The 13433-nt window shown below is 49.2% G+C and overlaps 1 protein-coding gene across 7 annotated transcripts; it reads right to left on the bottom strand.

Annotated features, from left to right (window-relative positions):
• Positions 1-764: 764 nt before the first annotated feature.
• On the bottom strand, positions 765-9465 carry LOC122386410. Of its 7 annotated transcripts, XR_006257377.1 has the most exons (4): positions 8993-9465; positions 8603-8684; positions 8164-8400; positions 798-1113 (listed from the first exon to the last, which is right to left on the bottom strand). XR_006257377.1 is itself a non-coding variant. In XM_043375587.1 (3 exons), the coding sequence occupies exon 1, from the start codon at positions 6466-6468 to the stop codon at positions 2002-2004; it is 4467 nt and encodes a 1488-aa protein (XP_043231522.1). In that variant the 5' UTR covers positions 6469-6764; the 3' UTR covers positions 765-829; positions 1032-1113; positions 1422-2001. The 7 variants fall into 7 exon arrangements, 2 of the variants coding, with proteins under 2 accessions (XP_043231522.1, XP_043231521.1); XM_043375587.1 differs by lacking the exons at positions 8164-8400; positions 8603-8684; positions 8993-9465 and adding an exon at positions 1422-6764 and having other exon boundaries at positions 765-829; positions 1032-1113; XR_006257375.1 differs by having other exon boundaries at positions 8603-9465.
• Positions 9466-13433: the final 3968 nt, after the last annotated feature.

Here is a 13433-nt window from a genome sequence, read left to right as displayed (position 1 = left end):
TTTCCGCACATGTGAAAATTTCAGACCTAGGCCGTTCAAGGTCAGGTCACCAGGTCACGTCAAGTGACCTTACCTCAGAAAAAGTTCAAAGGCTCGCTATAGCTACACCGACTGAACGATCACTTTGAAACTTTCAGCGATTGATATGAGTAACAGTATGTATAAAATGTATATCTCGGATTTTTGATATCTGTGACCTAAGGTCAGGTCAATTTTGCGACCTCTCCATTATAAGTCAATGGGAGAAAATTGAAATGCGCCTCTTTTGGACGAATATCGTTCAAAACGCTCTCAAACATCGGTTCATAGGTAAACATGACACACTGAATAGGAAAAATGCACCTGTGACCCCTCTGTGTGCCCCTGAGGTCATCTCAGGTCATGAACGGTCGCCAGCAGTTTTTTGGCTATAACTTTTGATAGAGACGTGCTAGAGCGGTGAAAACACGTCAGATGTGTTCAGCTCGACGATACGGATCGACTGATATGCAACATGACCCTTTTCGGTCAGGTCATGACCTTGACCTGAGGTCAAATTTTCAAAATGACCTTTCAAGGTCAACGAATAGTTCATTCGACGCGTCTCGACGAGAGGAACACGATGCTGGCAAAAGTAATGTCATGGCGCTTATGAGTCAAAAGTTATTGACGAAAAAACGTTTTTTCGTAAAAACGGCTATTTTTGGAGTTTTTGCCCTCTGGAGGCTAAACCGTTGACCTGAGGTCAAATCTGAGAACATTACTCAGTATTAGTTCCGGCATGTCTCCGTCCCAAAACAGGTGTAGTCAAATACAGGACCTTGTATTCATCTTGTCTATAGATCCGTTTCTGCAACACGTCAGAACAATCGTCACATATAGCAGCAGTGAGCTCTTCCCTAACACAACAACTGAGCCACACTCGATCTGACGATTAGACCTTGACATGACCCATACTCGTTCGTCCTTGACACATTTCGACTGCAAGTAGCACATACTAGGCACATACTATCATAAGACTGAAAACGACCAGTTCAATCGGTTAAACTTACTGACTGTGTGCACCTCATGCCGGACTAACTGGGGGGCTGATTCCCTCTGACACACGGTCGAAACAGTCTCTTCATATTATTCCTGCAGAAACAAAGTTATCAGTTTGGTACTCAAACACGGACAAACCTGAAACACCTTTGGCTTGGCTATTCACAGCCTTAAACAAAATAACATTCTCAAAATACTTTCTAGTTTCTAGGCCTTATCGCGGACCTTTAGCTCTACATACATGAAATGCGGCAAACAAATACAAATCCAGCGCAGAGTTCAAGTGCTGATATCAGACAGAGATCACGGTAAATCTGCTAGTTTCATATCACCATCAACAACGGGCATTTATCTGATTCAATCCACATAGAGTTATGCAAGATTTCACTTCCTAAACTCACTCATTAGCGCCAGGGAAATCAAACCATCCTCAGAAACAATCCTGAACAAGAATGTCGGCCGCACAAAACGGGCGTGGCAGGAACACGACAGTGCCCACCACTATCATACCGAAACTGCTGACACGTCACAATGTTTTAGGTTCTTAGATTCGAAAACGTGAAACACAAAACGCAGAATTATTTGTTTCGGAAAACGTTGTACAAAATATTGCTCATAGCATTCAAAGAAAACCGTGGAAATATTCATCAGAATGGTATTCGAGTATTTAAAGTACCTGCCACATTCGAGTACTTGTAAATACCCACGCGTAATCACACTCTGTCAATATAGATGTCGCGACGATCGAACGCCAAACTGCTGCTATAGCGTGACTATCGGCGCTTAACTAATATAGATGTCGCGACGATCGAACGCTAAACCGCTGCTATAGCGTGACTGCCGGCGCTAGACTGCTGCTATAGCTAGAGGGCAACTACACCCGCCCCCTTGAAGCCACCACGCAACACATGGCTTCAACCTTAGTCTACGACACGAACATGACGCACAGGAACATCTTCCATACAGAGTACACGATCTCGCCTACAGCTTGATCAGCTTAGTCACCGGTCGCTGAAGCGTGACGCCTCTGGTCTTAATCTCTACCGAGCGCACTAATCCGTCTGCTCCGACTCGTACTCGCTCCACTACTCCTAATGGCCACTGGCCTCGCGGCACAGCATCATCAACAACTAGAACCGCGTCTCCTACAACAAGGTTAGTCATTTTCCTTGTCACCCTATACGGTCGTTCCTGTAACAACGGTAAGTATTCTGCTCGCCACCGCTTCCAGAACAGATTCGCGAGATACCTCGCCTGCTTCCAACGTTTGACACTATCTGAGTCACTCTGGCCTACAACCCCGAACGGCATCACCACGCTGCCGGTACCAATCAGCAAATGGTTGGGAGTGAGTGGCTCGTGATCAACCGGATCTAAGGATACTGGGGTGAGTGGCCTACTGTTCAATATTGCCTCTACTTCACACAATAGAGTCAACAGAGTTTCTTCCGTGAACGTCTGCGAGTCCAGCAATGATCCCAGGATTCTTCGGATTGAGCGTATCTGTCGTTCCCAGACACCTCCGTGGTGGGACGCTGCGGCTGTGTTGAATTTCCATTCTACTCCTTGATTCAACAGCGTACGATGCAGCACATCTTCATTGGCTCGCAGTTTCTCCAACTCCTCTCGAAGCTCGCGACTGGCACCAACAAAATTTGTCCCCTTGTCTGATCTGAGCACCTTGACGTGACCTCTCCGTGCGACGAATCTACGTAAGGCGCACAGGAATGAATCTCCTGACAAATTTTCGGCGACCTCGATGTGGACGGCCCTCACCGCCAAACAAGTAAAAACGACTCCGTACCTCTTCACCTGCTTCCGTCCTTGTCGGACAAAAAACGGTCCGAAATAGTCGACTCCGGTTCGAGTGAATACAGGTTCTTCCGCTGTGACTCTGTCACTCGGCAGGTCCGCCATCTTCTGAGATTCTGGTGGGCGATGTCGTCGGCGGCATCCGAGGCAACGTCCAATCACTCGTCTGACGATCGAGTTCCCTTTCACGATCCAGAAACGTCTCCGTATCTCAGCTAACACATGTTGACGTCCAGAGTGTCCGACCTTCTCATGCACCTGTTGAACAGTTAGTTCGGCGAAATAGCAATCCGGGAGTACAATTGGGTGCTTCTGGTCCAGGGTGACATCAGCATTCTTCAAACGTCCGCCAACTCGGAGGATCCCATCACTCAGGAATGGATTCAGCTTACTGAGAGCTCCCTTCACTTCCTTCCCATTGCGGAGTGTCTCCAGCTCATCAGGAAAACTCTGCTCCTGTACCCACCTAACGACACAGTTCTCTGCTTCTTCGAGATCTATCAGCTGGAGTCGAGATGGACGCTCCGTTTCTCGACCCTGCGATTTTGTCGCTCTTTCCTGCAATCTCTTCTTCACCTTCAGCAGCCAAGCCACTGCCCTTAGAAGAGCCTGCTTCTTACTGTAATGACGAATGAGCACTTCGATTGGATCCTTCATCTTCTCTTCTGACACCTTCATTGCACAGACCTTCACCTTCTTCACTTCAGGGTCTTCTTCCGCTATCTTCACCTTGGTTGGAGGCATCATGGGCCACTGCTCCTCTGGAAGCCGAAGAAAAGCCGGTCCAGAAAGCCACCTCTCACTCTGAACACCTCGTGAACTGTCATCGGCCGGGTTTTCTTCACCTCTCACGAACCTCCAGTTCTCAGTCTTTGATCCATCGTGGATGATGGCCAACCTGTTGCTGACAAACGTGTGGAATCTAGTCGCAGTGTTCTGCACGTATGCGAGAACGGTAGTACTATCCGTCCAGAAGAAATGTTCTGTCTCCGAACCGAGCTCCATCGCGTCCTCTATCAGCAACCGAACACGTACCGCCGTCACTCCAGCCATCAACTCCAGACGAGGAATCGTTATTTTCTTCAGTGGAGCCAGATGTGATGTACCTTTCACGAAAGCGACATGGACATCTCCCTGCTGGTCAGTGAAGCGAGCATAGGTGACTGTACCATACGCCCACTCACTAGCGTCGCTGAAATGATGCATCTGGAGCGTCGCCATTCCACCGAATTCAGCTGGCTTCAGATGCCGTGGGACACACAGATCTTGAGTAGCATCCAGATGAGATAGCCATTTCATCCAGTCGCTGCGCTGTTGAGCTGGAATCTCCTTGTCCCAGATTTCTCTCGTCCTGCAGAGATCTTGTAGGATCTTCCTGCCACAGATTATCGTTGGCGAAACGAGACCGAGCGGGTCGTAGATAGAACTCACTGCTGAAAGGATGCCTCTGCGGGTCAACGGCTTCGCCCGCAGACTGGTCGCGTTGACAGATACCCTCAGCAGATCGTTCTCTGTATCCCAGACTACGCCCAGAGCGCGCTCTTCTGGTAGACTTTCACCGACTCCTGTACATGTCTGCATCGCCTTTGACCTGTCGCCTGTCTGGATCGAGGACATAAACGCCGAGCTGTTGCTGGTGAACTTCTTGAGACTGAACCCACCTTTCTCCAGCAGCGTCTTCAGGTCGTGAGCCAACGAGATGGCCATGTCAGCGTCGTCAGTGCTCTTCAACACATCATCGACGTAGAAGTTGCTGTTTACAGTCTTCACTGCTTCAGGTGATACCTCTTCTGCGAAGTCCGTCGCCGTCTCTCTCAAGGCGTAGCACGCCACACTTGGCGAAGACTTCGCTCCGAAGATATGGACAGTCATCCGATACTCTACCACACCAGAGTCGGGGCGCCCGTCTCTCCACCACAGAAATCTGAGGAGATCGCGCTCAGACTCTGGCACCCGAACCTGGTTGAACATACTTTCCACGTCAGCCATGAAGGCGACTCGTTCCATCCTGAAGCGCATCAGGACATCGAGTAGCGAGTTCGTCATGTCGGGGCCTTGCAGTAAGCAGTCATTCAGACTGACACCGCCGTACTTCATAGCACAGTCATAGACGACGCGGATGCGGTTCTTTGACGCGTGGCGCACTCCATGGTGCGCCAAGTAGTTCACTCTGCCGTCGTCACGATGAATGTCTGCTACTGGTACGGGCTCAGCGTATCCCTTGTCGATCATTTCTTCCACAGAATCTCGGTACTGCTCAGCGAACTCAACATCGTTCTTCATTCGGCGACCTAGACTAGTCAGTCTTCTCTCTGCCAGGACGCGGTTGTTCGGCAGTACGACGTCTTCATCCTTCAACGGAATGCTGAACTGGTAGTGTCCTCTGTCAACTTTCTTGGACGCCTCCATCACCGTGAGCCACTTCTTGTCCTCCTCAGACAGGCCTCTCTTCATTGAGTTGAGGTTCTCTTCGTATTCCCGATCATACATTCCTTGTATCATATCTTCGATGTCATTCACCGACGTTCTGTAGACCTTTGTTCCGCTGTCTGTGGCTGAGGAAGACGTCACCCCACTCAGGATCCAGCCGAACCTCGTGCGCACAGCATACGGGCTTCCGTTGCGACTGGGTATCACTTGCAGCGGCTCCATGCTGAGAAACGCGTTGGCGCCGAGGAGAAGTCCAACGCATGTGGCGTCTGCCTGCTCGAATTCTACTCCTGTGAGATGTTCCCACCTACTGACATCGAGCTGGTGGCTGGGGAACTCCTCTGGGTCCACCGGGATACGCTCCAATTCGAACAGCGGAGGCAGCCGGAGCGCGTGCCGCCCACGTAGGTCCGAAACCGTTACTCCCTCTACTACATGTGTTTCCACCTTCGTGCTTCTGTCGACTGTCGTCAGTGAAAGCTGTTTGCGTGGCATGTTGTCAATGTTGAGCTCTTTGATCAACGCTGAGGAGATGAAGGAATGTGTCGAGCCGCTATCGAGAAAAGCGTATGTTTGACACGTACTCGTACCAACACGAACAACAACAGGCACAACAGGGAGAACTGGCTTGCTAGCCTCAGACTCACCCGCTGTTTGACATGTTGTTACTCTGGCGGTGTCGGTAGGCCCCTCTCGTTGCTGCTGCTGGGTGTGATTCAGCTCATGTCCACGTCCATGCTGATGTTGGACAACATGTGATTGGTCATGCTGACGGCCCTGTTGTCCTTCTCGTGGCTGTTGTTCCTCCCTTTGATGCTGAGTGTCGTCTCGATCCGGGTGCTGTCCACTCTGTTGCTGATATTGCCGCACGTACTGTTCAGATCGTTCCCAGTGTAGTGAGGTTGGATGTCGCCTTCCACATGTCCTGCACGACGCTCTTCGCCTGCAGTCGCGACTTCGATGTCCTTGCTTCAGACAGCTCCAGCACAGAGCCTTCTCCCGGACGAAGTTTTGCTTCTGTTGACTCGTGACTGCGGAGAGACTCTCACACTCACACACATCATGACCTCGTCGGTTACAAAATACGCAGTGACTCTCCTCGGGACGCGGCGTGACATGAGTCGCCGTTACCACTGCTCGACCAGAGCTCATCCGTGGACTCGTTCGTGTCACCGGTGTCCTACTCATGGGGTTCCCGCCAAACATGTCCCTACCGTATGTGGGGTTAGACGCAACTCTCGCTTCCTTTGTTACAAACGCGACCAAATCGTCAAAGTTCGCTTCTCGACCTCCAATCTCTTCGATGTCATCAACTTTGTGTCTCCATTTGTTGATCAGTAGCCCAGGGAGCTTCCCCACGATTGTTCTCAGTGTCCTGGGGTCGCGAAGAGTCTCGTGTGTGCCGCAACTACTCAGAGCGTTCCTGCACTTGGTGAGCAAGATACCAAAAGAATCAAGTCCTTGTACATCATCCGCTCGAATCTGACTGTGATTTTCTAGACGAGCGATGAACGCCGCTGATACAGTACTAGGCCGTCCGTATCTACTATCTAGCAACCGTCGGGCTTCGTCATAGCCCTCCTGAAGATACATACAAGCAGACACGATGTGGTGCGGCTTTGTACCAGGAACCATGTACTGTTCTAAGTAGTACAACTTCTCATCAGGGTCGTCTAACTTGGACGCGATCTTCAAGTCGAATGCTCGGATGAACTGGGGATATTCAGTGACGTCACCTTCAAATCTCGCTATCTCCACTGATGGAAGACGCATGAACCCGGCGAGAGCACGCTGAGCGCTCTCCCCTGACGAGTGTGAAACTGTGTGTGCGCCGGCCGAGCGGACGACTCGTTCGCCGACCTGGTGATTCACTGGACGCGAGGTAGTTTGATGGATGCTCTGTTCATCTATCGGTGGGAAGTGTGGAATAGCACCATGTTGAACGACATGTTGACCTGCTAATTGTGATGCCTGTGAATATGCAGCATACTGATCCGGGATAGCGTCTGAAAACCTGTGCTGGAACACCAAAGACTGTCCTACTGAAGTGAGTGGTTCCTGACTGGCGACCTGACCGATAACTGGTCCTCTAGCGCTCACCGAAGTCGGAGCTCCTTGAGCTTCCACGAACTGTCTTCGCTCTCGCATCTGCGGCTGTAGTACTCCATGTGGAGGCTGGGTCGTCAGTACCTGCTGTTGTTGCTGACAGTGCACTCCGGACTGAGGTTGAGTGATGTTCGCCTCTGCTTGCACCTGTTGAGAGCGTTCAATCATTTTCACTTGTTCAGACAAGGCAACTTCTCGAGCTTTGGACACATCAAGGGCTTCATTTATCTCAAGCAGCTCCTTTTCTTCCTGCAATCTGGCTAACTCCCTGCTCAGCTTTTGCTTTTCTGTCACACGCTTGAGCTTGACCTCCAACTCAGCTCTGTTTGCTGCTTCTTTAGCTATCCTAGACCTGACCGAGGAGGTAGAGGAACGGGATGCTCTGGATACATTGGATGCACTATCCTGGGGATGCACAACCTGTTCGTGCGAAAGAACATCACTTCTCACACCTAATTCAACTCCTATACTCTGACCATCAACATCAGTGACAGATCTACCACTATCAACAGCAGCAGGACAACCATTGGTTTTAACACCTGAATCCTTATCAGTCATGTTTGAGTTTACATTGGCTGCCACTACGACATGAGCACCATCAGATTGCTGTACACCTTCCACATCACGAGCATCAGGGTCAGCACCAGCATCAACAAGTTCATCCCCAACTGCAGCTTCTAGTCTCTCACATAGTTCAGCTTTAGTCCCCTTAGTGTTAAGACCCCGCCTCTCCAGCTCAGCCTTCAACTCACTGGACTTCAGTTTATGCATTCTCAGTTCTTAGATGGCACTCACTGCGTTTCATTGAGTAGTCTCGTGGCAGGTGCACTCACTGCAGTCGGATGAGCAGTCTTGTGGTAGATGCACTCACTGCAGTCGGGTGAGCAGTCTCGTGGTAGATGCACTCCAGTTGCAGTCGGATGAGCAGTCTTGTAGCAGACAGTCAAAACTATTAGTTCTGGCATGTCTCCGTCCCAAAACAGGTGTAGTCAAATACAGGACCTTGTATTCATCTTGTCTATAGATCCGTTTCTGCAACACGTCAGAACAATCGTCACATATAGCAGCAGTGAGCTCTTCCCTAACACAACAACTGAGCCACACTCGATCTGACGATTAGACCTTGACATGACCCATACTCGTTCGTCCTTGACACATTTCGACTGCAAGTAGCACATACTAGGCACATACTATCATAAGACTGAAAACGACCAGTTCAATCGGTTAAACTTACTGACTGTGTGCACCTCATGCCGGACTAACTGGGGGGCTGATTCCCTCTGACACACGGTCGAAACAGTCTCTTCATATTATTCCTGCAGAAACAAAGTTATCAGTTTGGTACTCAAACACGGACAAACCTGAAACACCTTTGGCTTGGCTATTCACAGCCTTAAACAAAATAACATTCTCAAAATACTTTCTAGTTTCTAGGCCTTATCGCGGACCTTTAGCTCTACATACATGAAATGCGGCAAACAAATACAAATCCAGCGCAGAGTTCAAGTGCTGATATCAGACAGAGATCACGGTAAATCTGCTAGTTTCATATCACCATCAACAACGGGCATTTATCTGATTCAATCCACATAGAGTTATGCAAGATTTCACTTCCTAAACTCACTCATTAGCGCCAGGGAAATCAAACCATCCTCAGAAACAATCCTGAACAAGAATGTCGGCCGCACAAAACGGGCGTGGCAGGAACACGACAGTGCCCACCACTATCATACCGAAACTGCTGACACGTCACAATGTTTTAGGTTCTTAGATTCGAAAACGTGAAACACAAAACGCAGAATTATTTGTTTCGGAAAACGTTGTACAAAATATTGTTCATAGCATTCAAAGAAAACCGTGGAAATATTCATCAGAATGGTATTCGAGTATTTAAAGTACCTGCCACATTCGAGTACTTGTAAATACCCACGCGTAATCACACTCTGTCAATATAGATGTCGCGACGATCGAACGCCAAACTGCTGCTATAGCGTGACTATCGGCGCTTAACTAATATAGATGTCGCGACGATCGAACGCTAAACCGCTGCTATAGCGTGACTGCCGGCGCTAGACTGCTGCTATAGCTAGAGGGCAACTACACTCAGAAAGGTCTGTAAAAGGGCTATCGAATGCGCTTTTCCGCGGCGCTGTAGCTCTATTGGTTCCCGAGATAGCCGTTGGCAGTTTCCAAAATGTTGAAATAGTCAACATTTTACCTTTGGTGACCTCTGGTGACCTGACCTTTGACCTGACCCAAAAAATGACCGAAGTGTTTTCGTCTTTATTTTTGACGCTCTTTCGATTGTCGCTTACCGCGTGTCGCTACGTGGCCCAGGAGCCGAGTTAGACGGGGGGGCGTGAAAACGCCCCCCCCCCCCCAGCACTCGGCGGAAAGTTCAGGCCACCAGCACGGCGCGGGTTAAAATCGTGGCGATTCAGTGGGTCTTTTTAAGTAACTTATTTTCAGCCAGTAGCGTGCCAATATGGCTGAGGCATTGTTAGTCTGAAGAAATTATTACGTAGCAAGCGAAGCAAGCGTAGTCTTTCGTAGATTAACGGAAATTTCTGAGTATGAGCGGCCGGCCGGCCGTGGTTACGCTTTTGCGAGGCTTATATCTCAGCAACCACTTGACCGATTTACACGCGGTAATTTTTGTAGGGTAGCTTCATTCCTTCTACCAAGTATTGGACTATTCCCGATGCATGTGGTTGACCCCTTATGCACGTGCCACGTGCAAAACGAAGAGGTGTCACTTTTGTAATTGTTGCAATATCTCGGTAACTACTTGGCCGATGGCGCTGAAAGTTGGCTAGGCACCCACTAGGCAATGCATATCCATGTGCCAGAGTTGGGGTGCTGCTGCACGTGCGCACGTGCAGGGGTCGATTCCAGATCTCGAGAACGGCTGAACCGATTGTGCTGAAATTTGGTACATGGTTAGGGACCAGTTAGTAGGGCGGCGTGCAAAAGTCAGTTGTGACCCATTTTGCACGTGTGCACGTGCAGGGTGCCGCTTCCAGATCTCGAGAACGGCTAGGCCGATTGCGCTCAAATTTGGCACATCGCTAGGGACCGGTTAGTAGGGTGCCGTGCACAAGTTAGTTGGAGGTGTCCCTTGCAAATTCGCTTGTCCAAGGCCCACCCTCTCGCTCGCTCCGTTGGTCGCCCCAAAAGGCGTTTTACTGGTTAAAGATATTGCTGTTCTTTCCTGGCTGATTTCATTCCTGAGGTAAGCAATGGAATTTGTAGCATGATTTTATTTTGTGTTTTTATTGAATTCCTTAAAAGCTCGCCTAAAAACATTCTCTTTCAATCAGGCTCTCATCAACCCGGCAGGCGGTGGACCTCCCGGCCACCTTCCGCGCGGTGGGGGGGGCATTTTTTTGCCCCCCTCCCGTATCTCCGAAACTACTGGACGGATCCGTGACATTCAAACGATGTTCGATAGCCCTGTCAAATTTGTCGACGGAACTCCAATTTCATTGACCTCAGGGTCACCGATGACGTCACAGGTCAGGTCAAAGATAAAATGTTTCGCGTACGTTAAAAATAGGGCGTACGTTGCCTAGTATATATGTTGCTATTAGAGGTCACTGATAATACCATGTCAGGTCACAGGTCAGGTCACCAAGGGTCAGCACATGAACCAACTTTACTATTTACTACATAGGGCTGTGCGATGCATGTTTTATGGCCCCCTGACATGGTCCCCCCCCCAAAAAAAGGTTACAGGTCTAAGGTCATTTGGGTCAGGTTCATGGAATTTTCAGGGTAGGTTCCTTGAGATTTAGTCCAGTTTGGCGCTTTCGGTCAACCGTCGTGAAAACGGCTGTTCTGAACCTTTCTGAGCACGGTGCAAGCTCAAATATACATATGTTGCATGTTCCCATTCAATGATACATTAACCCTCGCCAGACCTATTGGTTTTGTACATACGCGCCGGCCGGGGGGGGGGGGTTGGTTGGTACGATTTCCCTCGCCGTTTCGCCCCTGATGAAGCTAGAGCGTCGCGGAAAAAACAAGCGTGTGCGCCGTTACAAGCTACGCAGGGACTGGTACCCGATTTTAAGGTCTCATGAGGTCAGGTCAAGTGACCAAGTACCAGGGTTCAGTTTTTCATAACTTCGCAAAAAAAAAAAACGGTCGGAGAGCCGCGATTTTGGCATCATCGTGTTCGCCTCGCTCAGGCGCGTCGAATGGTATACTTTTTGTTCGGGTGAGGTCAACTTGAGGTGTTGACCTCGGGTCAAGGGCAGGTCAGCTCCCCCAGATCACGAAGCTGGTCGAAAGAGGTCATGTTACATATTACTCGAATCGGCAGGTCTTCCTGAGTTTATTGGTGGTTTTCCCGACTCGCTAACTCAATTTGATAAGGAGTTATTGATGAAAAACTCTAATGACCCAAGTATATAACTGCAATGAAAACCGTAAGCCTCATGCTAATAATTATATTCAAAATAGGGCCAAGAAAATAAGACATGTTGGCCAAACTGACAAACTGACATTTGTCAAACCGTCTTACGGTTTTCATTGCAGTTTTATACGAGTATGTAATCATGAGCCTCAAAACTGCGCTTTCTTTAATCAATGACCCAAGTGACCATAAATGACGCCACGCAATGTCAACAATGCAAAAGTGAAGCATCTGACCTTGCAAGACGTGCTAGAAATCACGATTCCATGTGCTGGAGACAGTTTGAGATAGTTCTCGGGGCTAACATAGCAGTTTTCATTTTCCCCATTGACTTATAGGTACCTAATGGTGAGGTCACGTGGCCGACCTGACCTCATGTGATTTTTAGGAAAAATCCGAGATATATGTACAAGTTGTGAGACCCCTGGATGATACTACATCCTGTAAGTTTCATCTCCCTGTGAAAGCTCCTCTGGCACTGACGGCGTTGCGAAGTTGCGACATCTGAGGACTGTGCAGAGGTTCACTTATGACGTCACAGTTCAGTGACCTGACCTGACCTGAAAATGCGGTTGGTGTCACAAGATGCGGCTTGGATCAAAGGTCAGGTATGCCAAGTTTCAGCTCTCTATCGCCTGCGTGTTCGGAGCTATCGTGAAAACCCCTATAGGGAGGCGGCACCCCCCCCCCCCTTCCGTCGGACGGCGAGGGTTAATGATACATGCAGTACCTGATACGAGCATAAGGTTAAAACATGCCTAATTTCATTTCAATAATAATGCTCGAAAGCGTCACAGCTAGACAAAAAAGAAAAACTGTACTTAAAAATAAGCGGATGTGAACACAATCTCCTTGACCGAATCCTTACAAAATGCAAGTCACGGGCCATGGCACCCCAGAAAACCTTGCTTAAAAAGACCCACTGAATCGCCACGAAATCAAGTGCTTTAACATAGGCGTGTCATCTCTATGTATATAATATCTCTATGGACCTGGTGACCTGAGCTTAAAAGTTAGGAGGTTCAAACTTGCACACCATGTGTAAAATTGATGAGAGAATAGTCATCCCAAATTTCGCGGCGCTACGCGCCGCGGTGTAGCGCCGCGGTTTTCCCGCTATCCGCGAAAAACCTCAGGGGGGCGGATATCCGCCCCCCCCGTCGGTGCGCGGGTAAAGGTCCTAGGTCATCGGGTGACCTTCCAGGTCAGGTCAATGACCCGAAAACCGGGAAAATCGGGACCTGTTAGAAAGTCGTAAAGTGTGGCTGCTATGTGGTTTTCCGGGGTGCTGATCACGAATATCGTGTTAGTTTTGATCAGAGATGATGTCTTTAAGCATTTAGACCAGGTCGGGTCAGGTACCAGGTCAGGTCAACCGGTAGGGGTTGTGACGGGTATTCGTAATACGTGTCAACCGCCTCTGACAGCTTCGTAACATGTTACGAAGGCACCAAAACTACTTCGTAAATGTTCAAATGGTTGCTAAATTCGAATTCAGCTCCAAAAACTAGCCTAGAAACATGTAAAACTCGAAGGAGTGAACCGAGGTCACCGGAGGTCACCAAAGGTTAATGACCTGACCTGACCTTCAGGTGACCTTGACACCCACCCTAATGTATAGGAGCAACATCACATGTTTGAACGTTTG

The sequence above is a fragment of the Amphibalanus amphitrite genome, unplaced genomic scaffold, assembly GCF_019059575.1.
Source record: "Amphibalanus amphitrite isolate SeventyFive unplaced genomic scaffold, NRLGWU_Aamphi_draft 000250F_arrow, whole genome shotgun sequence".
Classification (NCBI taxonomy): Eukaryota; Metazoa; Arthropoda; class Thecostraca; order Balanomorpha; family Balanidae; genus Amphibalanus; species Amphibalanus amphitrite.
The sequence above is the reverse complement of the archived record's forward strand: the minus strand, read 5'-3'. Positions and strand labels throughout refer to the sequence as shown.

What these genes read in the sequence shown, in the direction of transcription:
- LOC122386410 (XM_043375587.1), bottom strand. Translation starts at nt 6,468, where the DNA reads ATGTTTGGCGGGAACCCCATGAGTAGGACACCGGTGACACGAACGAGT.